The sequence below is a fragment of the Cervus canadensis genome, chromosome 12 (genome assembly GCF_019320065.1).
Source record: "Cervus canadensis isolate Bull #8, Minnesota chromosome 12, ASM1932006v1, whole genome shotgun sequence".
In the NCBI taxonomy this organism is placed as follows: Eukaryota; Metazoa; Chordata; class Mammalia; order Artiodactyla; family Cervidae; genus Cervus; species Cervus canadensis.
In genome coordinates, this window is record NC_057397.1 from 65,767,656 (window position 1) to 65,791,020 (window position 23,365).

A 23,365-nucleotide genomic window follows, 5' to 3' on the forward strand; every position below is an offset into this window, starting at 1 on the left:
GGGCTCCCATCACTCTCGAGGCCCTTAGCTTTCCTCTCACAGCAACTCTGTGTCCCTGTGTGCCCCCAGACGCTCGGCCAAAGGGCAGCTGGGGTCAGGGTTCTTCCTCTCGGCGGCCAGGTCTGCTTGGTCCTCACCCTCCGGGGCGGGTTTCCGCGTTGGTTCGCCCTCGAACCAGCCCCAGCACCCCCGCCTTCCGCGGGGCCCTGTCTCCTCGCTCGCTGGGCGCCCGGGCGTTGTTGCCCGGGCTTGTTTCTAGCTCCGGAGCGTCGCCCGGCCCGGCGCCAGGTCACGTGCGTTAGTGACAGCCTCTCGCAGGGCGGCCCTGGGGCCCGCGCGCCGCCGATTGGTGGGGCCGGGCCGGGCCCCGCCCTGGGGCGGGGCGTCCGGGCGGGCGGGCCCGACGGGCGGGCGCAGCGGCGGATCAGCTGTTCCGAGGCTGCACAACAACAAAAGGAGCGGGACGCACCGGCGGCGGCCAGCGGCGCGGCCTCAGGAGGGCTGGAGCGGCCCCGCGCCCCCGCGCCCCGCCGTCCGGGTGCCGCAGCTACCTCAGCCGCCCGCGCGCGGGTCCCTGCCAGCTGCCTTTGCCGCCCGTCCGGCCGCGGGTCGGGCCCACGTAAGTGCGGGCGGGGTCGGCGTCCAGGGCCGCTCGCTCCGGGTCGCCCCTCGGGCCGCGGTCGGTGCGCTCCCCCAACCCCGCTCGCCGCCGCGGGCCGGCTGCCCACCGCCTCGGCGGCCGCGGAGGTGGGCGCGGGCGCGGGGCGGCGGTTGGGTGTTTGGTTTCTGCCTCCCCCCACCCCGAGCGCGGCCTGTTTTCTCGGGGCCGCCGCGGGACCGACCTCCTCTTCCCTCTCCTCCTCACTCGGCCTCCTGCCCTCCGCCGTTGGGCTGGGGCTGCCCGCCCGGGAGTGGGCGTCGGGGGCCCCGTGTCCCGGAGGGGCGAGCGCGGCGGCCGCCGCCGCCGCCCCGGGGCGCAGCCCTCCGGGACTTGCGGCTGCTCGGGCAGCCCTCCCGGCGCGCGGCGGCTCCGCTACCCCGCGACCAGCGCTCGCCCGCCCGTCGGTGGCAGGTTCCTTGACTCCTGCTTTGATCTTACCTATCACTGGTGGAGGTTGCACCTGTGGTAGGCACTTTATCTCCCATCGTAGTTAAAATCCTCATCATTTTGATCGTGCACGCTCATTGGGTGCCACAAACTCGGTGAGGATTTTACATGCATTAACTCGATTCCCACAATAATCCTGTGAAGTTAGACTGTATTACAGATAGGAAACCTGAGGGCCCAGAGAGATGGACTTAACTTACTCAAGACCACACAGCCAGTTAGGAGGAAATGGTGTTTTAAGTTGAAGATGAGTTTTCTGTAGGGATTCTGTGTGTGTGTGTGTTTAATTGTATTTCCTAATTACATCTGCTCATTGTCTCCTGTGTTAATTCCAATTTCGAGGAGATTAAGGAGGAGGGCCTCTCCCCCTTTCCGTCACTGAGACAAGAACCCTTTCTGAGTACAAAGTAGTTTTGAGAAAGGGGAGTGGAAAGAGTCCCCTGGGGTTGTTGAACCGAGGAAATGAGGAGCCCCAAGATCTAGAAATCGCTTGGTAACTGAAACATCTTTTTCACTGCAGATGCAAAAAGCTGTAGGAAGCGTTTGCTTTTAAGGCACAGTCACTATAACCCTGAACTGGCAGCATAATTTTCGCAGGTTCCAGCCTGGAACCAGGACCTTGCTAATTTCTATGACTAAGGTCTGGTTTGTTTTTTTCTTTATCTTTTGTTCTTTTCTGTGAATGCTTCATCGATTGCTCATACTTCTCTTGGGAATGGTCCCACTTTCAAACCTCAGGGTTAACAGGCTCTGAATTACCCTTTATTGCTGTCTTTGTTCACTGTCATTCAAGGCTTCGGAGCCAACCTGGTGGATCCTGGGGAGAATAACCTCCTTGTAGCTGGCTGAGTAGGCTGGATAGAGTGGAACAAGCGAAGACAACTTTCTTAGCTTGGTTTTTCTACAGTTTAAAATTGATGTAAAATTACTTGAGTCAGCACATTTATTCTAAACTAGTGAGAGAGGGTGGGATAAAGAGATCATTTTGAGCTGCTTTTTGATGATGTGTTAGTCTGGCCACCTGATATTTCGAAACTGTCAAGAAGCCACAACTGTACACATAGTTAGGAGTTAAATCATCAAAGTTGTGGGATTTTTTTTTTTTTTAAATTTAAAATGTTTTTGGAGCCGCCTACTGGCAGCCAAAACCAACTGAAAAGTGCAGTTCTCCGAAGTTCAGAGAGCCAGAGTTGAGGCTGGAAGGAACCTGAGACATCCCATGCTGGGGATGGGGGGCAAGAGCGCAGGGTCCTAGGAACCAGACAGACTTCTGCTCTAACGTGGGCCCCACCCCTGAATAGCTCTGTCACTTTTGAGCAAGTTACTTAATTTCTGAGCCTGTTTCCTTATTAATCAAATGGGACAAATAAGTACCTCAAGTCTGTCGCATACAATAAATCACAGCTCTGATGACTTTATGAACATTTTGCCAATAAAGACACTCAGACCCAAAGATGCTAAGTGACTTGCTCTGGTTTGAAGTGAACTTGTGGTTAATATTTACTGGGTGCCTGCTGTGTGCCTGCTTCTAAGTGATACACACTTATTCCTCCTGTTGGCCCTATCTCCCCATTTTAGGGATGAGAAAAGTGAGGCACTGAGAAGTTACTATATATATTCTAAATACACACAAGTTCTGAGGAGCAGAGTCAAGATTTCGAACTGAGCAGGCTAACTCCAGAGCCATGTGGCCTCAAGGTTGGTTGCCTGTCTCAAAAATGAGAAAATAAGTCATACCAACAAGCTCTTCCCAACCTAGTAACTCCTTTTCTAAGTTCTCAAACTAGAATGCTTTACCCATGAGTATTAAACTCAGCTACCTTTCTCTGCTCACAGAGCATTTCTACTCATGTAATATGAAAAATATTGATAACAAAATGTTAAGTAACAAAGCAGGATACAAAATTGGGCATGCATTGGCCTACAATTGTGATAAAAAAGAAACTATTGGTAGAAGAAAATGCACAATGTACTAACAATGATTGCAACAAAGTATGGAGTAACAGTTTCCTTATTTATTTTCTAAACTTTCTGTAATGTGGCTTGGTTCATTTTATAATGAAGGGAGGGAATGGAGGTATTTAGAGCCAAGCGGAAGAGGCCACAGCTGCCCCCTTGAAGTGCTGGGGCACAGACACTTCGTTTCTTTTCTCCACCAGGGTGAGACTGCCAGGCCCGCCGGTGCCGGGGACAACAGCAGCGCCTCCCGCCTTGCCTTCATTCCTCGACCTCTTGGCTAAATTCCAGAGCTGTATTTGTAAATTTGTCCTCTTAGGACACTGGCCTTCTCTGGAATTTTCACCTTAGTTTTATCTTTATCCTAGAGTTGTGAATATCAAAAAGTCTGTGACCTGCTGAGGAGTGCAGTCTGAAGCCCTGCTTTCCGTTTTTTAGCTGCAGAGGACCAGCCCCAAGGAGAGCCTCCATTCTTGGGCCAAAGCCAAGGTGAAAAGTAGCAGTGACCTGGTAGGGACAGTCTGGGTCATTGGGAAGATAGGCCATCAAGACATTAGAACAGCATTGTCCAATAGTAACATACAGTGTGGGCTATGTATGGAGGTTTGGATTTTTAAGTAGCCACCTTAAATAGGGAAAAAGAAACAGGTGAAATTAATTTTGTCAATATATTTTATTTAACCTACTATATCCCAAATTAAATAAGATTAAAAATTTAGTTTCTCAGGGAATTCCCTGACGGTCCAGTGGTTAAGACTCTGAGCTTCCACTGCAGGGAACGTGAGTTCAAATCCTGGTCGGGGATCTAAGATCCCTCAGATCCCACATGCCGTGTGATTGGGCCAAAGAATTTTTTTTTTTTGTAGTTTTTCAATCTAATTGCATTTCAAATAATCATTCACCTGATGTGCCCAGAGGCCATCTCACTGAACAGTGTCAGTGTACTGGGGTCTCTCTAGCAGCTCCTTGTCCTTTGTGACAGCTACAGAACGCGGGGCTGGAGGAACTTGGCAAAGTCGGCCAACCTCACTTTAGGAAACCAAAAGAGGCTTGACTCGTGCGGTCCTGGGGGAAGCTCCTCTAGAGATGCCCTTCCCCTAGCAGAGCTGTGTGTCCTCCAGGCCCAGGCTGGCTTCCACATTACGGAACAGGGCACAGCCAGAGGGGGCAGTTTGGAACCTGCAGCTGCCCAAGCACAGTGGTCCCAGCATGATTTCTGCCTTGTAGCTGCTGCTTAACTGGCCTGGGCCTCAGTGACTGACCGCATGTGGCACCACAGTTGGGGGATAGGGGCACGTTCAGAACGAGCTAGGGTTCCCGTGGGGTGTTCCCTCCCCACCCAGCAGCTCTTGCTGCTGCAGGGCCTGAGTCCATCCGGGCACTCGGGAGAATTCATCCAGCTAGGTCAGCAGACACAGAACTGTACTTGGGGCCAATAATTTAAGAGAAGTGGGGGAAAGATTAAAGTATCCTTTCTCCCTCCTAGCTCATATGCTCAAAACTTTTATGTACACATCAGCCCTGGGATAGCTCATCTTTTGGGATAATCAAGTCTAGCCAACTACACAGCCCACTTCTCTTGTAAATTCTCTTACATGCAACATAAAGTTCACTTTGAGTTCTCATCCTCCAGCTCTAGACTACATGATTGGCCAGACTGCTTTCCAGAAGGGTTTTAGGGAGACTGGTTATGCAAGTGACACTTCCTGTTTACCCGTTTTTCATAATTAATGGCTGAAGATGACAGATTGTGACCACAGAAGTATTCCAGTGTCATTTATTTAAACACATACTTGTAGTACTACATGAGTAGTACCCTGCCAAACAGTCGTAGCAGTCCAGAGAACACGTAAAGATTTGAACCAGGAGTCTCATCACCAACAGATTTGAACCACATCATTTATATCTAAGGATGATTGTTTTGAAAGTGAAATATCCAGAGTCTGAAGTTAGGGATTCAGGGCTGACGCTCCCTGTGTGAGCTCACCTACTCTTACGGTTCTTATGGTTCATGTCACCCGCTTTGTGTTGGTAACTCCCAGATCTGTGCCCTCAGCAGACACCGTGCTCTTGGACTGCAAAGCCCTAGATCCAGCTCCTTGCAGACATCCCCAGGACTCATCAGCTTCCCTGGTTCCTCGTGTCCAGAGCACATGGCCTACACCTCTGCTGTGTTCCTCTTCCACTGAACTGTCCTACCACCCCCCCAGTTGGCCAGGCCAAAAACCTAGGGCATCCTTGACTTTTCCTCTCCCCTTCACTTCTGGCACACAGCACCCTGCAGGATCCAGTCCCCACATAGCCCCCAAGCCTGCTGTCAAGACTGTCTGCCTAGATCTTGAGCCAAATGGAAGTGAGCCAGATTCTCACTCATCTGCACGTTTCCATAGCATTCTTTCTCCTTCGTCCGTTCTTGAGCTCAGCCATTCACGATTAAGGTCATGATTGCAGGTGTCCTTCTGTGACCCCTGTCTGGGATTTGAGGAACCCCCAGTACTTCTCCTCACGTGACACTCATCACACCGGGTTGGTGGGCTTGCCGTGGGAGGGCCTTGTCTGCTGCTGTCTCTCCTGCCCTGAGCACTAGGCCTGATGCATAACAGGTGCTCAGCAAATATTTGCAGAATGATAGTTGACGCTGACTGAGAACTCTGTACCAAGTTCCTTGCTAAGTAGGTTGCCTGCACTATCTCACTGGACAAGAGTAGGGGCAGGGGAGCCATCTAGGAGGTGGTGATTAAGTCAAACCAGTTGGCTTCAACTAGGGTGAGAGTGGTGGAGAGAAGTAGGCGGATTCCAGCCGTGTGTGCAGTTTGGGTGAGGGGTGCAGGGGTGAGGATGAAAGGGAGTCCAGGGTGAGGGCTGAGTGTTTGGCCTGAATAACTGCTGCCTCTCTTTCCTGAGAAGAGGGACGGCTGGCAGTGAGCCTGAGTATGTTTGTGGGGGGAAATTAAAAGATCTCCTTGCAGTTTGTTAGGTTTGGTCTGCCCAGCAGGTAACCAGGCAGAAATGGGTATGTAAATCTGGAACTCTGGAATAAGATCAGGTGTGGCTGGAGTTCCTCGTTAGAACTCACCAGAACTCCATGCATGGGGTAGAACCCTTGGAGTAGTGTGACTTCCTCACCCTGGTAGGAGACACGCCACCTTCGAACCAGGCACAGTGGTCCTTCTTGGTTCTGGTTGCTGGGCCACCTGAGTTCTCTACAGTGTGACTTTTCCCACACCAGCTGTGGGAATGGTTTTGAAGGTCAAAGTGCGCTGTAGTTACAGATTTTAATGGAATTAGGTGTGCTTACAATCGTACACAGGAACAGAGCAGGACAGAAAAGGTGCCAGGGGAAGCTGAGGGCTTGGCGCGGCAGTGGACACGTAGCCGGCACGAGTGCTGGGCTCAGTGGGCAGCTTCTGACCAGTTGACCATGAAAACCTAGCTTTCGCTCTACTTACAGAAAAGTAGTATTTCAGTTGAAATATGTTACCCAGGGATATTATTTTATATCCCTTACTATAAAAGCACAGATGTGAAAGAGAACTAACCCCTTCCATTGTGCATTTTGAGATATTTACAGGTTGCATTTGAGTACTTGATTATATGTTTGTAAAAAAGAGATTTTGAAAAAAAAAAAAGAGATTTTGCATCCTTCTGTTTGAAAGAAGGGAAGAGCCAAGCTGTAGGCTAAGGCCTGTGCTTTTCTCTAGGGGTGAGCAGATGTACACATTATATAAACATGTGCTGATTTGAAATAACCTTTTTTTCTGTATTATTTTAGGGATAATGATCCCTGCTTCTCGCCTAAGTTGAATAAGCACCTTGTGCACTTTAATCCCCTGTCAGTGGCATCAGGCTGACCGAAGCGGGTTTTGGAAATCTCAGCTACAAAGACATCCAGCCAAAGTCTCAGTCTTGCCTTAACAATGTTCCAGAGATTGAATAAAATGTTTGTGGGTGAAGTCAATACTTCTTCTAACGAAGAACCAGAATTTAGTGAGAAAGAAGATGATGAGTGGATTCTTGTTGACTTCATAGGTAAGGGTATAGCCGTTAATCATCACAGCAAAAGTGGAAACTCTTTTATCAAGTTTTTGCATAAGTAAACCAATAATTCTGAAGGTTTTTAAGCCTTAAAAGTAAATAAACAGGAATTTGTCTAAAAAAATTGCAGGAAGCATTCTGTGCCAGATGATCAGGTCAGTGAAACTGATGTTAGCCTCTCCAGTATGGCAGCTCTTATACCCTGATCCAGTTAGAGGCACTTTTATAGGAAACCCCCATCCCCGACAAGCAGTAACCCATTTGGTGCATTATGTGTCTATGCAGCAGAAGAGAAACCAATCTTAAAAACTGTTCTGCCAAACCAACATAATCCATCCCATACAATGATGCACACCGCCCCCTAACACGCACACATGCACGCGCACACACACACACTAGGTGCTCAGAAGTTATTTTATGATCATTGTGAGTGAATATGAATGGTTTTGTGTCTGATCTAAATAAAGGGAGGACTGTGAGCATCAGCTAACAGCATCATCTCTTCTTTTTCTGTGCTCTGATGTGATCTCAATGTGTTACTCATACCCCGCGGGACTTCAACAACGTGTGTGGACTACCATCTAGACACTTGCACGGGTTTCTCAGCAGCAGAGGATGAGGAAGAAGATGACATCAGTGAAGAGTCACCTCCTGAGCACCCTTCAGTCTTTTCCTGTCTCCCTGCGTCTCTCGAGTGCTTGGCTGATACGAGTGACTCCTGCTTCCTCCAGTTTGAGTCCTGTCCAATGGAGGAGAGCTGGTTTATCACCCCTCCCCCATGTTTTACTGCAGGTGGATTAACCACTATCAAGGTGGAAACCAGTCCTATGGAAAACCTTCTCATCGAACACCCCAGCATGTCCGTCTATGCTGTGCATGACCCCTGCCCCAGTCTCGGTGAGGCCCACTGTGGGACTGAGGAATTCCATAACCCAGGCAGTCCCAGGTACGTTACTGTCTCCACCGATGTTCGTGAAAGTATGTGCCTAGTGCATAAGGCGGGTGATGGTATGAAAAGATGAACTCATTTGAGATTTTCAAAATATTAGTTCTAGCATGGCCCCAGTTATGTAATGGAGAGCTGTCTCGTTTGTAATATTCTGCTACTGAATGAAAAGAAAAGACTGGCATTTCTGCTAAGTATCTTAGAATATAACTCTGGCACTTTATAGTCTGGATTATTTGGGGTATCAAATTTGACAGGAATGGTATAACTTAAAATAAATCTCGTGATCTTCGAAGTAGTCCTAACTAGGTCACATCAAATGGTGCTTAGCCTTGAAAACCCGAGGAATCTGAAGCATGAGGTAAAGAAAATGGCAGATTTAGCAAAGCATTTTGCTCAGAGTTCTCTTCTGCCTTGCAGAGGGAAGCTTTCACATCCAAATACTGTTTTGTGGTTAAATGGGTGCCCCAAGTGGTCTGAAAGGCTCTGCTTGGATGGTGGATGGGTTGAGTGTCTGGAACCGTTCAGGGAGGGTGTCTGGTCAGTAATCCATTCCAGAACAAACTCACAGTCTGGCCTTTATCCTGGGACTACATTCAAGATGGTTCCCACCCACTAAACAAAGCCGGTGGCTGCGTTCAGCGGCTCAAAGTCCAGCTGGTCTGTGATGCATGTTGGTGGGAGGTCCCCTCTAGCATTAAGCTGTTGGTAGGATCCTGGCACTGACTTAATTCCCTTCATACCTGTCAAGGGGACAGGTGAACTGGACTTTGGAGCGGCTCACAGTGTTCTGTGGCTCAGTGCAGTCAGCCCGAGGGCCTCTTTTTCAGTTGTCCAGGCTCTGGCTCTACTAACCAGGCCACTGTGTGTGTATCTCCTTCTATTTCCTGTTTGCCAAATATAAACAAAGCCCAGGCAGCTCATTAATCTGATAACTTTACCAGAGTTTGCTGCACTTTCAATATTGTAGATGTTCTTGAATGAAGATAAATATACACTTGTGCCAAACTGAAAAACATTTGCTTATATAGTTACCCAAGCTTTGCATTAGGTAGGATCTTTGATCTTTGATATTTGACTGGCACTTTATTCCATATTATAAATTTATCAAGAGGTTAATGTTTCAGGCATTCCAACAGAAGTTTAAAATACATTTCTTTGAGGTGGTTTAATTAATTTATTTAATTGCTTAGCAGTTGATTCAAATTAATTTCTTCAGTTCTTAGAAATTCTTCTCACCTTATTTTGATCTCATCTCTGAGGAGTTCCACTCGAGAATTTAGTATGATTAATTACTAGCATTTGTATATTTATGTTTTCAATATTTAAAGTATGTGTATTTACATATGTATATTTAGCAGCTTCATAGACAATAGAAGTAGTCCATATGCACTGCAGAAAATTAGAAAGGGCAAAAATTTTTAAATTTTAAATGACATTTTTCTCACTACTGAGAGATGAATACTGTCAAGATTCTAGGGCATATCCTTCTGGGTGGTTATTTTCTGGATGTGCCCATGCATGGATATATAACACCATTTTTAACCTAAATGAGATCAAGCTATAGGTACTGTTTTATAATCTGCTTTCTTAGGCAATGATCTCTACTTTTTTTTTTTCCCAGTAAAATTTTACTTTGTGAACTATACAAACCATACTCAGATTTGCCCACTAAAGCCCAGAATATTTCATCTAGTTTGTTCAAACCAAGAACCAGTTCAGGACCTTGCATTGAACCTGGTTAAGTGTTTGCAGTTTTGATGCAGTGAGTTCATTTTTTATATCTTGTTTGTCACTGTATCTTGTTATATGTTTTGATATAACACTTAGGGTAGTTAATTATAAATAAAGGATCAAATGGACACATCTAATTTTATATTAATTCTTTCTGAACATAAGAAAGTACTGTAAATTATTATAGTTTTATAATAACTAAAAGATTTTAACACCTTTATATTTGGATTTTAAATTCTTATAAGAAAGGCCCAGTAAATCAAGATAGAAATCAGATGTCACCAAAATTAGGAAGATGGCTATGTAGTAAATATCTGTATTTTCTGAGCAAGAAGTAAATCATATGCTTTTCGAAAGTTAAGATTGTTTTCATCCTGTGTATCCTTGTAGAGATTACCATAAAGTACATAAAAGTAAGGTGCTTAACAGTTAGATAGGCTTCAGAGTATGTACTTTATTGCATTTTATCCTTTATAAAATATTGTATGTGAAGGTTTATGTGCTATCATAATCTTAAGTACTACATGTTCCTTTAATGACCCATAGTAACCCAGTTTTAATAAAGAAAAGTTGACCACATCCTAATAGTAAAATTAAATAGCATTTTCAACTTTACTAGTGATTTAATAGTTCACCATTTAACATTTGTAGGGCCAGGAAAAGCTGCTTATAAGACTCACTGGCACAGAGTAAGTATATTTCATTTGAGACTGTGTGATATGTGTTATCAGTCTGAGCAGGAAGGCAAAGGACTCAAGGCATCCAGCTTTTAAAAACCACTGTCTTTGTTTTGTTTTAACTGCTTTCTATTAGTTTCTTAATGTGACCTGCTTTAATTCTACTACTTAATAAAAATAATATATTAAAAACATAACTGTGTTTTCCTCTAGCAGTTGTAGGCAGAATATATAACTGCCTTCCTGTGTAAAATAACCCTTAAAAATCTTAAAGTTCTTCATTACGTGTTAATGTAGTTTAGAACTATCTGATTAGCTTTTTTTTTTTTTTTCAGTGGGTTTTGTCATACATTGATATGAATCAGCCATAGATTTACACGTATTCCCCATCTCGATCCCCCCTCCCACCTCCCTCTCCACCCGATTCCTCTGGGTCTTCCCAGTGCACCAGGCCCGAGCACTTGTCTCATGCATCCCACCTGGGCTGGTGATCTGTTTCACCATAGATAATATACATGCTGTTCTTTCGAAACATCCCACCCTCACCTTCTCCCACTCTGATTAGCTTTTAATACAGAAAATATATAGTAATTACATGGTTTGTAGCCATATATTAAGATTATGTGTTCTCCAAGGGTCTTTATAACATTGCTCTGCAAATGCCATTCCAAAGTGTGCCTGTTGTGATATAAATTTAAAACTTAAGAGTTATGTTTTGTAATAAGCAGATATCTTACCAAGACAAATTTTAGATGAGAATTTCCTTATGCATATTTCTATTAAATTCAGATTTAAGCCCTGTTTTCCTAGAACATTTTGCTTATAAACAGATAAAGTCTGTGAAGCTGCTGTTGGCACAATGCCTCAGTATCAACCCTGCCTCATAATCAAACCTTGGAGTGTGACTTTTGTTACATTCTTGGTTGAGTTAGTTAATGATTGTGACGTTTACCTCTCTGAGCCTGAGTTTTCTGATTAGTAAAATTTAGGGATTAAAATAGTTTTCTTTTAAGGTTATAGTGAGAATCAAAATATGTGTGTAAATGTGTTTGGTGTGTAACTGAAATTCACTCAACGTGTAAAGCATTTTTTTTAAACTACAGTCCACTCAGCTTACCACCTGTGGGTGGATTCTGTCACGTACTTCAGTGAGAGCGGGCTGCCTCTGTCTGCCATTATCAGTCAGAGTGCTCACAAAGTCAGAACCTGTCTGACGGCCCTGAGACCCTGAGCGCTCGGTCAGACATAGACAAGTCAGTGTGGCGAACTGAATTGCCAAGTAGCTTTCTCAGTTTCCTCGATAACGCACAATAGTCTGTAATAATCCCCAGTTTCTTCTCTTGCAGAGTGGAAGCTGAGAATGAGATGGGGCAGCATATTCATTGCTACGTTGCAGCTCTCGCTGCTCATACAGCTTTTCTGGAACAACCCAAGAGCTTTCGCCCTTCGCAGTGGATTAAAGAACACGGTGAAAGACAGTCTCTAAACAGAAATAGCCTTCGTCGCCAAAATCTTACCAGAGATTGCCACTCTCGGCAAGTCAAGCACAGCGGCTGGGCTGTCCATCAGCCCTGCCCACGTCAGTACAATTACTAAGAATCTGAAGCGTGTCTGGTTGGCTTCTCGTAGTTTGTGCGTATGTGTGGGCATGTGCATGTATGGACGGTGAAGATGCTGTCTCTTTACAGCCAACAGATGACCAATCACATAGTTTTATCGGTGTGTTTAGACACTATCTTGAAAACCAGATTTATATGCTGTGTATCACGTAATGCCTTGCTCTTAACATTTGCTTTTTTGTAAAAATTTCTTCAGAATATTTTTGGAAACATATCAATACAGCTAGTGTTTGGGAAGGTCTTTAAATCTATTAAGGTGTACATGAGTTAGCAATTTAAAGATGTTTCTTCCCAAGTACGAGAATAGGCATCTTTCAATTTCATTTTATTGGGTATTAATCAGTCTTTTGAGTAAGCAGAAATTTATTCTCAGGGTCAGCCATACACTTTATTGACCAGTACTTGATAATCTTTTCTGTATATAATGAATACATTTTTACACACTAACATGAGCATTAACAGGTGATGTGGTTGCCACAGATAAAATGGAATTATGGCTGAACTTTCTTTTGGAAGAAAACTTGATATATTTCTATGTGTATGGGGTTTTTATTTCCCAGGTTAGCCATGCAGTTCATTTTGGAATTCAGGTACATTAAGTGTTAGTGAACAGTGCATTCAATAATTCCGATGTGACTGTGTAACGTGGTACAGACATTACGGCATCGTGGGACAACAGTGCCCGTCTCACGTGCAGAGGGATTAAATTCGACCTGTGAAATTGTGGATTTGGGGAAATGTGTATCTGTAAGTAACGCATTGGTCCACTGTTTGTTTGGATTCTTTCCTGCCAGCTCTGCCTACTCGCCACTTCACATCAGCTGTAGATTCAGAAGTCCGTGTCCTGCACTCTAGTGGCTTCCTATTTATATCTGCCCAGGGGAAAAGAGATAGGCTTTGTATTTCTGATACAGTGATAGATCCTCTGCTGTGGAGCCTGTTCCGCCAGCTGGCAAGCAACAGTGAAGGGGATTCCTGGTGACATCTATTCATAGCATCTAAATGAAGAGTGACAGGTTGAGTTTTTCCTTGAGTTTATATATATATTTTTAACTTGGGCTTCAGGCAAATTCCTTAACCACTTTGGCCTTTGGTACCTCCACCAAGGAGGGCGTAGTAACACGTACCTCCCTCCCAGTTGTGAGGACCGTGTACTGATTGAAGTGGGGCTGTCCTGAACTGATCCTTGGGTGGAATTCCAAGGGCCCCTCTGCCGAGTCTAAGTGCAGGGGCGGGGCCGGGCCAGCTCTTCGGCCATAACTCCTCTTCAGAGTGTTGGTGCTTGTGAGGCCAGGGTGCAGGGTTCGGGTCACACCGAGGCCAGTTAGCTCAACGAACGCAGAGAAAACCCATTTCTTTACCTTTAGTCACTTTATTTTTTCGCAGTTGGGATGGGTTTTGCTGAGCCATCTGCACTCTGACCAGTTTCCTCTGAAATTAAGTTGAACACATTTACAACCCAAAGCACATTCTACTGACAGAGCAATAATATTATCACCTTCATAATCAGATAGCTTATTTTTCCAGTCTCCTCTGCAATCCTAATTGAGTACATGACTAGACAGTGTTGTCGAGGAAAAAGCAGCATATAGTTATGTGAAGTATTGTTTTATTCTTCAGCAACCCTGTAGCAGCTGGATGCAGGGAACCATGGGAGACTTTGCAGTGAATTCTGACCAGACTGGGACGTGTGGAGTCGGGAGAGGTGACATAGCTTAGTTAGATGATAGTGGTAGGCTGTTCCTCCACCACTGGCTGTGCTGAAGGGCCAGGAATCTCTCTCCAGAACAAGGGTCTAGATCCTCCTTCTCACCTTAGTCCCCTTCTGTTTCGACTACCCCTTTATTTATTTGTTTTCCTCATTAGGGGCCAAGTCTGTTAAGTTTTGTCAAACTGAGCTAGAAGTTGTTTTGTTACTATTTGTGTTTACCAGCATTGGGAGATAGAGTGTTCATGAAAGTGTGTATGTTTTATGCCATGACTGTTAAAGGGCCGTATGTTGCTAACTTGAGCATAGGTGTAAGCCTCTGAATACATGGGGGTCTCTTTTTTTCACATACTAAATGTAAGCTGTTAGTACCTCATGAGCTCCAGAAGTTCAGCCATGAGAATTTGTTTGGCAGCATGAACAGATTTGTATATAAAACTGCAATGGTCTTTTTTTTAACTATTATTTTTTCAGATTTCCTGATACCTTAAATACATTTACATCTCTATCAGTTACTGACTTTTCGTTTGCCTTATTTGGGCCAGGTTTTTTATGCTTTGTACCTGGAAAACAATTGACTTCAGTCTTTTCAGTGTTTTTTCAGGGTAAGGCCTACCAGACATCTGTGATATCATACTGTGGTTTCTGCATCAGTGTCTTAAGGCTTCTGTCTAAAACTGGCCCATGTAAGAACTGAAGAAAGTGGTCACCTAAGGCAGTTCTTGGTCATCACGTGTTTGTTAGGGATCGACTATGTGCAGGTTCACAAGACCAATAATAACAGAGAGTGCTATTGACCTGTTAAGTATTCTTTGAAACAGGGCTGAAATGCAGCTTATTATAAGTTAATTATTTTTGCTGTTGTAAATATAAATGGTTTACAGTGTGCTTTAGTGCATATTTCTTAAAAATTCCAGCGGTGAGAAAGAAATAAGACCCTTTTGAATTTAGCACTCTGGTTCTAAACTGATAATATAGCATGTTACTTGGAAAAAGTCTGGAATATGTGGTGCACACAGCAGTGCTTCATGAATGAGTTTCTTAGTTATAATGCACCATGTTTCTCAAAGTTTGTGTTTTTCATTTTTAAAACATTTTATGCTGTATATCTTATGTTTATTACTTTTCTTCCTCAAATAATTTGATTATGTACTGCACCATAAGTTGAAGATTAACCACCCATTATTTATCTTCTGTGGGACTTTATATGGTTGGGTTGGGGGGAGGGTAGGGAATTTTTTGCAGAAGGTGCAGAGTGATTGGGTTTATTACTCACTGTTCCAGGGAGCTTTTTTTACATTGATTTCCTGTGCGTTTTTTCCCAGTTTCGATGCAAACTGTTTCTGTTTACATACCTTCTCTGTTGTATCAGTACTTTGATTCTAGTGAGATTACAATTTACTTAAAACTTGAGAAGGCCATTCAGCATTGCCTAATGTTTTTGCTTCTCAAATCTGTGTAGTACACTGGTTTGTAATCTTTGTGTCTTCATTGAATCTGAGTATCTTTGCTGTTTCTCTTCTTCCTCAAAGAAATATGTTGTCTTATATACTCTTTTAAGAAAAAAGAGTAAAGAAGGATATCTTTCTTTCTCTCATTTTCTTTGAGTTCAAAACAAAAAAGGACTCTAGAAGATAGACATTTAAATTTAAATAGCTTAGTGGAAAAAGCTTAAGAGTTTCCAATTAGTAGTTTTTGTTCTTAGAATCAGTTAAGAGACTGCTCCTTGTACTGGAGATACTGGCATATGTTTGTAATGTTACCTTAAAATTATCTTTTTATTTTATAAGTCCCATACATACTGGTTAAATTCTTTAAAGAGTTGGGCCGCTATCATGGATGGTTTCACTGCCATCGGCCCTGTTGATGTATTATAAATGGCATTCTTATCTACTTATTTTAATGCTTAAAGTTTTATATAAAATGCTTTATTTAGAAAACTTACATAATATAGTGGTGTCAGCCTTGCCATGTACCAATTTCACTTGAAATTTGACACCAATTGCAGTGGTCTGGGGTGGAGAAGGCAGTCCTGGAAAGCATACAGATAAGGATATCTTTTCCTGTTTGCAACAGTATCCTTTATGTGGGAGGAGAAGTTACTATTCCAAGGAAGGCAGCTTAAGTGGATAATGTTTTGTGTGTCATTGACAATTTTTCTTAAAATATTTTTTAAATTGTGTAATTGCTAAATGCCCAATTTTTCTCTGTATTTGCCTGAAGTTTTAGTATTTGTTTTCTAGGTTGACTTCTAAAAACCAAACCAGCTTGGGGAGGTTAGATGTGTCTGTTTCCAAGCTTGCTGTGTGTGAGTGGTTTTGCTTGCTTTTTGGTTGTGTTTTCCTCCAGAGGTTTGGAAATCTTAATCAGTAATTGTGTGTATTATTTTATTTTAACTGGCTTTGGTTTTTGTTTTTTTTTTTTTCCCTCAAGTAAAATTGTGAACACATTTGCTTTTCAAGGGCAGGGCGTCAGTCCTAGAGACTGAAGAGTGTTGTAGGCTGTACTCTGTGCCTTCCTGGTGTGTTTCTGGACACAGTTTTTTTGTGTTTTTTTTTCAACAACTTGAAAACTTAAAAGGGACATTTGGTTAGGTTATATACTGTACATCAATCTATGCATAAATGGCAGCTTGTTTTCTTGAGCCACTGTCTAAATTTTTTTTTCTGTTTTTATAGAAAATTTTTGTACTGATTGGTTCATAGATGGTCAGTTTTATACACAGACTAAACAATACAGCACTTTGCCAAAAAATAAGTGTAGCATTGCTTAAACATTGTATATTAACACCGGTTCTTTGTAATTGGGTTCAGTGGTGTATTTTGCACTACCTGGAGTTACGGTTTTTAATCTGTCAATAAATAAAATGTCCTTTACCTTCACATTTGTCAGATTCTTTTATTTTATCTTTATGGTCATTAGCTTTAAAAACTATGTACAACTTACTTAATCAATCAGTCAGTTCAGTCACTCAGTCATGTCTGACTCTTTGCGACCCCATGAACCACAGCATGCCACGCCTCCCTGCCCGTCACCAACTCCCGGAGTTTACTCAAACTCATGTCCATTGAGTTGGTGATGCCGTCCAACCATCTCATCCTCTGTCATCCCCTTCTCCTACTGCCCTCAATCTTTCCGAGCATCAGGGTCTTTTCAAATGAGTCAGCTCTTCGCATCACGTGGCCAAAGTATTGGAGTTTCAGCTTCAACATCAGTCCTTCCAATGAACACCCAGGACTGATCTCCTTTAGGATGGACTGGTTGGATCTCCTTGCAGTCCAAGGGACTCACAAGAGTCTTCTCCAACACCACAGTTCAAACACATCAGTTCTGTGCTCAGCTTTCTTTATAGTCCAACTCTCACATCCATACATGACCACTGGAAAAACCATAGCCTTGAGTAGACTGACCTTTGTTGACAAAGTAATGTCTCTGCTTTTTAATATGCTGTCTTAAAGTGAATGCTTTTTAGTTTTACTTGTCCAAAGGATATGTTTAATATGCACTTTACTTTTTTAAAAAACTTGTATAAATTAATGTATTAAAAATTTTCAGCTAAAATGAATAATCATTTACCTGAACATGAATTTGGGAATGACCCCAGCCAGAACCTTTTCCCTCCAGCCAATCTGTGTTAAAAAAACAAATACAGAATTTAATGTACTGGTTCTTAGCCTTTTTTAAGCAAGCTTGGTAGGATTCTTCATAGCTCCTCTCCCAGATAAATGCAGACACAGTCTCACGTAAGCATTGCAGGACAACACCCCTGAGGCCCGCGGATGTCCCGCTGTGGCACTCTCGTCCTCAGTTTTGGTTTCTGTTGTTCTGCCATGCTGCACACCTTGCAGGCCCTTCGTTTCTCAACCAGGGATTGGACTTGGGCCACAGCAGTGGGAGCACCAAGTCCTAACACTGGAGCGTCAGTCGTGGCCGACTCTGCCACCTCATGGACTGCAGCCCATCAGGCTCCTCTGTCCATGGGATTCTCCGGGCAAAGAATACTGGAGTAAGTAGCTATTTCCCTCCTCCAGGGGATCTTCCCAACCCAGGCATCACACCCAGGTCTCCTGCATTGCAGGCTGAGCCTTTACCATCTGAGCCACCAGGGAAGTTCCCTAGGCACTGGACCGTGAGGGAATTCCTCTGCCTCTAGTTTAAATAAGCCAGTAACATTCAGAATATTTGAATAGGAAGCACAAAGAATAACTCCTGTGTGAAGGGATCTTTGAGGAAGACTGGCATTCTAGAACAGTAGCTTACTGCAGGATACATTTTTGTTATCTCTTGAAACTCTCAGCTGAGATGAAAAGACTGGGGGCAGGGGTGAAGAAAAGGGGTGACCCCAAAGACGAAAATAAGGTCCGTTTGGTTTGGGATGGAGCAGCATGAAATGAAAGCGCCTACCCGGGCGGGGCAGGTGGAGGGGCGCTGTTGAGTCTTTGGCAGGCCCACTTCCGGGTGACTGGAGTGTCAGGGGAATCCAGCAGCTCCATCACAGCTCAAGGGCAGTGACTGCACGGAGTCTAACGTAGGCGACTCAGAAGCACACGGGCTTGTGAGGGATGGGTATGTCAGGGTCTCACAGTTTGACATCTGCTAAGATTATCTAGCTCCTTCATTTGAATTTATACTGGCCAGAAGACTAGTCACTGCAGCATTGTCTGTAAAATGCTAGGAACAACCTAAATGTTTAAACATAGGAGAAGAGTTGAAAATATTGTGGTGCATTGCATAATGGAGGTCAATGCTCATTGGTTTTAAGAAATGAGATCAACTCTATGAACTGATAAGGAGTGATTTCTGAGGCTCTGAAGTGGAAAAAAAAAGCAAAGTGCAAAAGAGTATTTAAAGTAAGATACCCTCCATGCAAGAAAGAAGGGAATATAAGAAAACACATGTATCTGCTCATTTGTACAAAATACAGGAAGAATAAACCAGCCGCTAAACCTTTAGAAAGAACGTGAAGCCGCTCAGTCGTGTCTGGCCCTTTGTGACCCCATGGACTGCAGCCCCCCAGGCTCCTCTGTCCATGGGGTTCTCTAGGCAAGAATACTGGGGTGGGTTGCCATTTCCTTCTCCAGGGGATCTTTCCCACCCAAGGATCAGACCTGGGTCTCCTGCATTGCAGGCAGACGCTTTACCCTCTGAACCACCAGGGACGTTATTAAACCTGCAGAGGGCAGGTAAGAAAGCTGAAGAGAGGGACTGGGACAGGTTCCTTGGGATGAGGAAAGAGCAACATGTCTCTTGAGTGTCCCTTTTGTATAGTTTTGGCTTTTAGAAACCATAGTAATGCTTCCAGCACCCCCACAAAATAAAAGATGAAAATCAACCAGAGTGTGTGAAGGAGGAATCTCAATTGGAAGCAATTACAATTGGACCTATTACAAATGAGACTATAACCACACTGAAAGTGTGGTTAAGTAACTGGAAATTAGCATTTTGAATGGTTACCATTAATATAAGGCTAAGATGAAAAGAACTGTAGACAAATAAGCCAAGTAGTCATCTGCTGCTCACAAAGGTTATCAGTTAGCAATTCCGTCATTTTGTATGTATATTAGGACTGAATATATTGATATATTGAATATATATGAACGGAATATATGGTGGATAATGAGAGCCAGTTTCACACTCCATGACCCAGACACACACTAAGGTGACCCCGAGCAAGGTCACAGCTTCTGTAATCCCTTCCCTTCCTTCAGTGAAGGCTTCTAACCAACAGAATATGGCAAAGGTGAAGGGATTTTGTAGATGTAATAAAGTCCCTAATCGGCTGATTTTAAGATCAAAAGAGTCTCCTGGATGGACTGAACAATCAGGCAAGCCCTCTGAAGGAGAGTCTAGAGGTCATGGGCTTGAAGCAGTAGAAACTCTCTTTCCATTGCTGGATCTGAAAAATAAGCTGCTAGGAATTCAACAGTCACAAAGAAATCAATCTGCCAACAGCCCGGGAGAGCACAGAGGTAGATCCTTCTGACCTACAGAAGCTGAAATAAAAATAGGTGGTGTTCCTAGCCACTGAATTTGTGGTAACATTATGCGGCATGGAAAACAAATTACAGGGAATTCCCTGGTGGTCCAGTGGTTAGGACTCCACACTTTCACAGCCAAGGGCCCTGGGGTTTGATCCCTTGTGTGGTATGGGCCAAAGAAAAACGAAAACCAATTACACTAGTGGAGAAAGAAGTTACAGCTAAGGAAATGGGGAAGACTAGAATGGGCTTAAGGTGCTAAAACGGAATGAAAGGTGTCAGGGTTAACTGATTTTTAACATGCTTCTGCTACAGCACTGCTGCTAAAGTTGCATCAGTCGTGTCCGACTCTGCGATCCCATGGACTGTAGCCCGCCAGGCTCCCCTGTCCATGGGATTTTCCGGGCAAGAATACTGGAGTGGGTTGCCATGCCCTCCTCCAGGGGATCTTCTCAACCCAGGGACCGAACCCGCATCTCTTATGTCTCCTGAATTGGCAGACGGGTTCTCTACCACGAGCGCCACCTGGGAAGCCCAATTTTTAATATGTGTATAGATAAACATAGTTTACCCTGACACCTTTTCATTCCATTTTAACACCATTAGCCCGTGCTCCACAACAAGAGAAACCACAGCAACGAGAAGCCCGAGCACTTAGAGAGTAACCCCCACTCGCCACAACTAGAGAGAGCCTGTGCACAGCAACCAAGACCCAGCAAAGCCAAAAATGAGAATTAAAAAAAGAATGTTAAAGACACATTAACATCACGTACTCTTTAGTAAGATATACTGAGAAGGATACTACATCACTTCTGTGACAGTCTTGTCAAAAAGCTAACCTTGATCCATGAGAAAACATCAGACAAATCCAAACTGATGACATTCCACAGAACACCTGACCAGTACTCATCGTAAGTGTCAAGGTCATGAAAAATAAGAAAAGAATGAGGAACTGCCACAGACTGTCAGAGAACTAAGTAGACCCAACAACTAAATGCCATGTGGGGTCCTGGAATAGAAAAAGGACATTAAGGGAGATTCCAATAAAGTTATGACCTTACTATGTTATGGCTGTCCAGTCACTGTCTGTCCAGCTCTTTATGACCCCATGGATTGCAGCACCGGGCTTCCCTGTCTTTCACCATCTCCCGAAATTTGCTCAGACTCATGTCCATTGAGTCGGTGATGCCATCCAATCATCTCATCCTCTGTTGCCCCCTTCTCCTGCCCTCAATCTTTCCCAGCATCAGGGTCTTTTCCAATGAGTGGGCTCTTCGCATCAGGTGGCCAAAGTATTGGAGCTTCAGCTCCAACATCAGTCTTTCCAATGAATATTCAGGGTCGATTTACGTGATACTAGTGTTTATGTCCTGATTATGTTACGTTTTTAACACTAGGGGAAGTTAAATGAGGGTATTATTTTTGCAACTTTTCTGGAAGTCTTAAGATTACTTCAAAATAAAAAATGCTCCAGTGAGTGAAGAGACAAGCCATAAAGTGGGAAAAGATGTTCACAACACATAATCAACAAAGGACTGGTATCTAGAATACCTATAGAAATCTGGCAAAACAGTTAAAAGTTCAAAAATGTAGTAGAAAAATGGTTAAAACCCTGAACAGGCACTTCACAGCAGAGGAAACTCAAAGGGCCAATTAATATTTGAAAAGATGCTAAACTTCATTAATTATGATGGGAATGCAAATTAAAAGCATAATGAAATATGATTATATATTCACTTGATTGGCAAAAATCCAACACTGACAATGACAAGTGGAGGTGGGTCTACTGTTGACACAACCACTGTGTCCTGGCAGTTCCGTTCCAGGTGCAGACCACACAGAAATGTGTGCTTCTGTGCGTTAGGACTCACGTCCCAGAACTTTCCTTTCAGCATTTTTTTCCCAACAGCCAGAAACTGGAAACAACCCACTTGTCCTCCGATGGCAGACTGGATAAGCTGTGGTGCACTCGTGCAAAACACGGCCGTGCAACAGGGCCAGTGGGCCACCTGGAGCCACAGACATCAGACAGGAGTGAGTCTTAAAACGTGAAAAAGAGAAATCACAGGAGTGTGGGAGACCTGGGCTCTAGGAGGTGGGCTAGAGAAAGATACACTTTGCACTGTGTACATCCTTTTGTATTTAACACAAACTCAATGAAACTAAGTAACTTTTTTTCAGCTTCTTGGTTCTATTCCAGACCTACTGAATCAGAATCTCTGGAGGATGACTGGGAATCTGGGTTCTTCATGCTCCCTGGGATTTTTAGGCAACTGAAGTTGAGAATCCCTGGTGGCAGAAGAGGGAAGTCAGCTGTCAGGAATCCCAGTCCTCCGTGTCCCTCCCCAGAGGGAGGGAGGCTCCCCTGGGAGCCCTAGTCCTTTCCTTGGGCACGGACATCCCAGGCACAAGATACTGAGCTCTTGAAGGCTGGTTCCCATTGCTGCCCTGGAAATGAGACGCTGGCCCACCCACCATAAAGCTCCTTCTTGGTCTCAGGTGACCAGCCAGAGAAGAGTGTGACTGCTCCCTGCTCCCTGCTGCATCCTTCTATCTTGATCTCCTTCCTTCCTTTAGTGGTTCTCCCTCTGTTTTATTAGACCGTGGATGATACGCAGTTGAGAATTATAGTAAGACGAGTTCTGTGTCTTTGGGTTAATTTTAGGTCTAAAATACTGAGGCATCCTTCTTTAGCATGAAAATTTATATTTCAAATAAAAACTTCAGATGGTAGCCCCTAGCCATGTGTGGTTATTTTACTTAGAATCAAATAAAAGTAAGAGTTCAGTCCCTCAGCCACAGCAGTCATATGTCAAGTATTCAATAGCTACATGTGGCCAGGGAATACCATAATAGGCAGTTTCAGATACAGAACATTTCCTCCACCCATAACGATCTCTATGCCTAGCAGCAGTTCCACAGCTCCTATGTAGCAGTCTCGGACCGCTGCTCTGCCAGGCAGCGTTCCCCACTTTACCAGAGAACCTGCTTTGTTCTCAGAACTACACAGGCTGTCATCCTCTCCCTTCACGGCCACCCCCCTTCCCACCCAGCCTCAACGCCATTTTGCACCATCCTTGTGATCGCACACTTAACTCTGCACCTTCTCTCTTTCCCACATGCCTCCTCTGCTGATCTCCAGCCTCAGGCCAGTCCAAATGCAGGCCTTTGTTTCTACACTCGAGCTGCCTAAGAGCTACTGGAGCGTCACACAGCGGAGGGGCTTGGGAACATGAGACACTCGGGGGTACAAGCTCGAGCATCAGTGTTGGGCCATCCTATTGTGCCCCTGGTCAACCCAACACAATTCCCTTCTCTGCTCACCTCAAGACCCCTATCCCAGTGCTATCAAGCTTTAATGCATAGGTGAATCATTTGGGAGACCTTATGAAGAATGCAGGTTCTGATCCACTAGGTCCAGGGTAGGGCCAGAGACTCTGCAATTCTAACAGGCTCACCCTAGAGAAGTTTGTGAAACTGAAAAGTGGATTAGCAGTTACAGAGCTGCCCAGGCTTTGCTGATGATAAACGAAGCCTCTAAAATAACAGTAACAGAGGCTGATGTGGTGGCTTCCCTGGACAGCTTCTTTCTCAACCAGCCTTC

The 23,365-nt window shown here is 44.2% G+C and overlaps 2 protein-coding genes across 6 annotated transcripts in view; one reads left to right on the forward strand and one right to left on the reverse strand.

Moving 5' to 3' along the window:
• The first annotated feature begins 412 nt into the window (after positions 1 to 412).
• On the forward strand, positions 413 to 16,665 carry TP53INP1 (tumor protein p53 inducible nuclear protein 1). 5 transcript variants are annotated; one of them, XM_043483501.1, is made up of 5 exons: positions 413 to 619; positions 6,837 to 7,093; positions 7,685 to 8,045; positions 10,431 to 10,468; positions 11,803 to 11,937. In XM_043483501.1, exons 2-4 carry the CDS (start codon positions 6,982 to 6,984, stop codon positions 10,450 to 10,452), a joined length of 495 nt encoding a protein of 164 aa, XP_043339436.1. In that variant the 5' UTR covers positions 413 to 619; positions 6,837 to 6,981; the 3' UTR covers positions 10,453 to 10,468; positions 11,803 to 11,937. The 5 variants fall into 5 exon arrangements, with proteins under 5 accessions (XP_043339436.1, XP_043339433.1, XP_043339434.1 ...); XM_043483498.1 differs by lacking the exon at positions 10,431 to 10,468 and adding an exon at positions 3,433 to 3,553 and having other exon boundaries at positions 414 to 619; positions 11,803 to 16,665; XM_043483499.1 differs by lacking the exon at positions 10,431 to 10,468 and adding an exon at positions 3,503 to 3,553 and having other exon boundaries at positions 414 to 619; positions 11,803 to 16,665.
• A 612-nt stretch (positions 16,666 to 17,277) lies between these two features.
• LOC122450897 (translation initiation factor IF-2-like) overlaps positions 17,278 to 23,365 on the reverse strand; it is a 38,321-nt gene continuing 32,233 nt past the window's right edge. Inside the window, exon 3 of the mRNA XM_043483270.1 lies at positions 17,278 to 17,412. Within this exon, the coding sequence (XP_043339205.1) occupies positions 17,352 to 17,412 (61 nt within the window). The 3' untranslated portion in view covers positions 17,278 to 17,351. The remainder of the gene's footprint in view (positions 17,413 to 23,365) is intronic.

Excerpts from the sequence above, each read along its gene's own strand:
- TP53INP1 (XM_043483498.1), top strand. The coding sequence starts at position 6,982 with ATGTTCCAGAGATTGAATAAAATGTTTGTGGGTGAAGTCAATACTTCT. Across the intron at positions 7,094-7,684 it reads GATTCTTGTTGACTTCATAG|ACACTTGCACGGGTTTCTCA; the intron begins GTAAGGGTATAG and ends ACTACCATCTAG. Across the intron at positions 8,046-11,802 it reads CATAACCCAGGCAGTCCCAG|AGTGGAAGCTGAGAATGAGA; the intron begins GTACGTTACTGT and ends CTTCTCTTGCAG.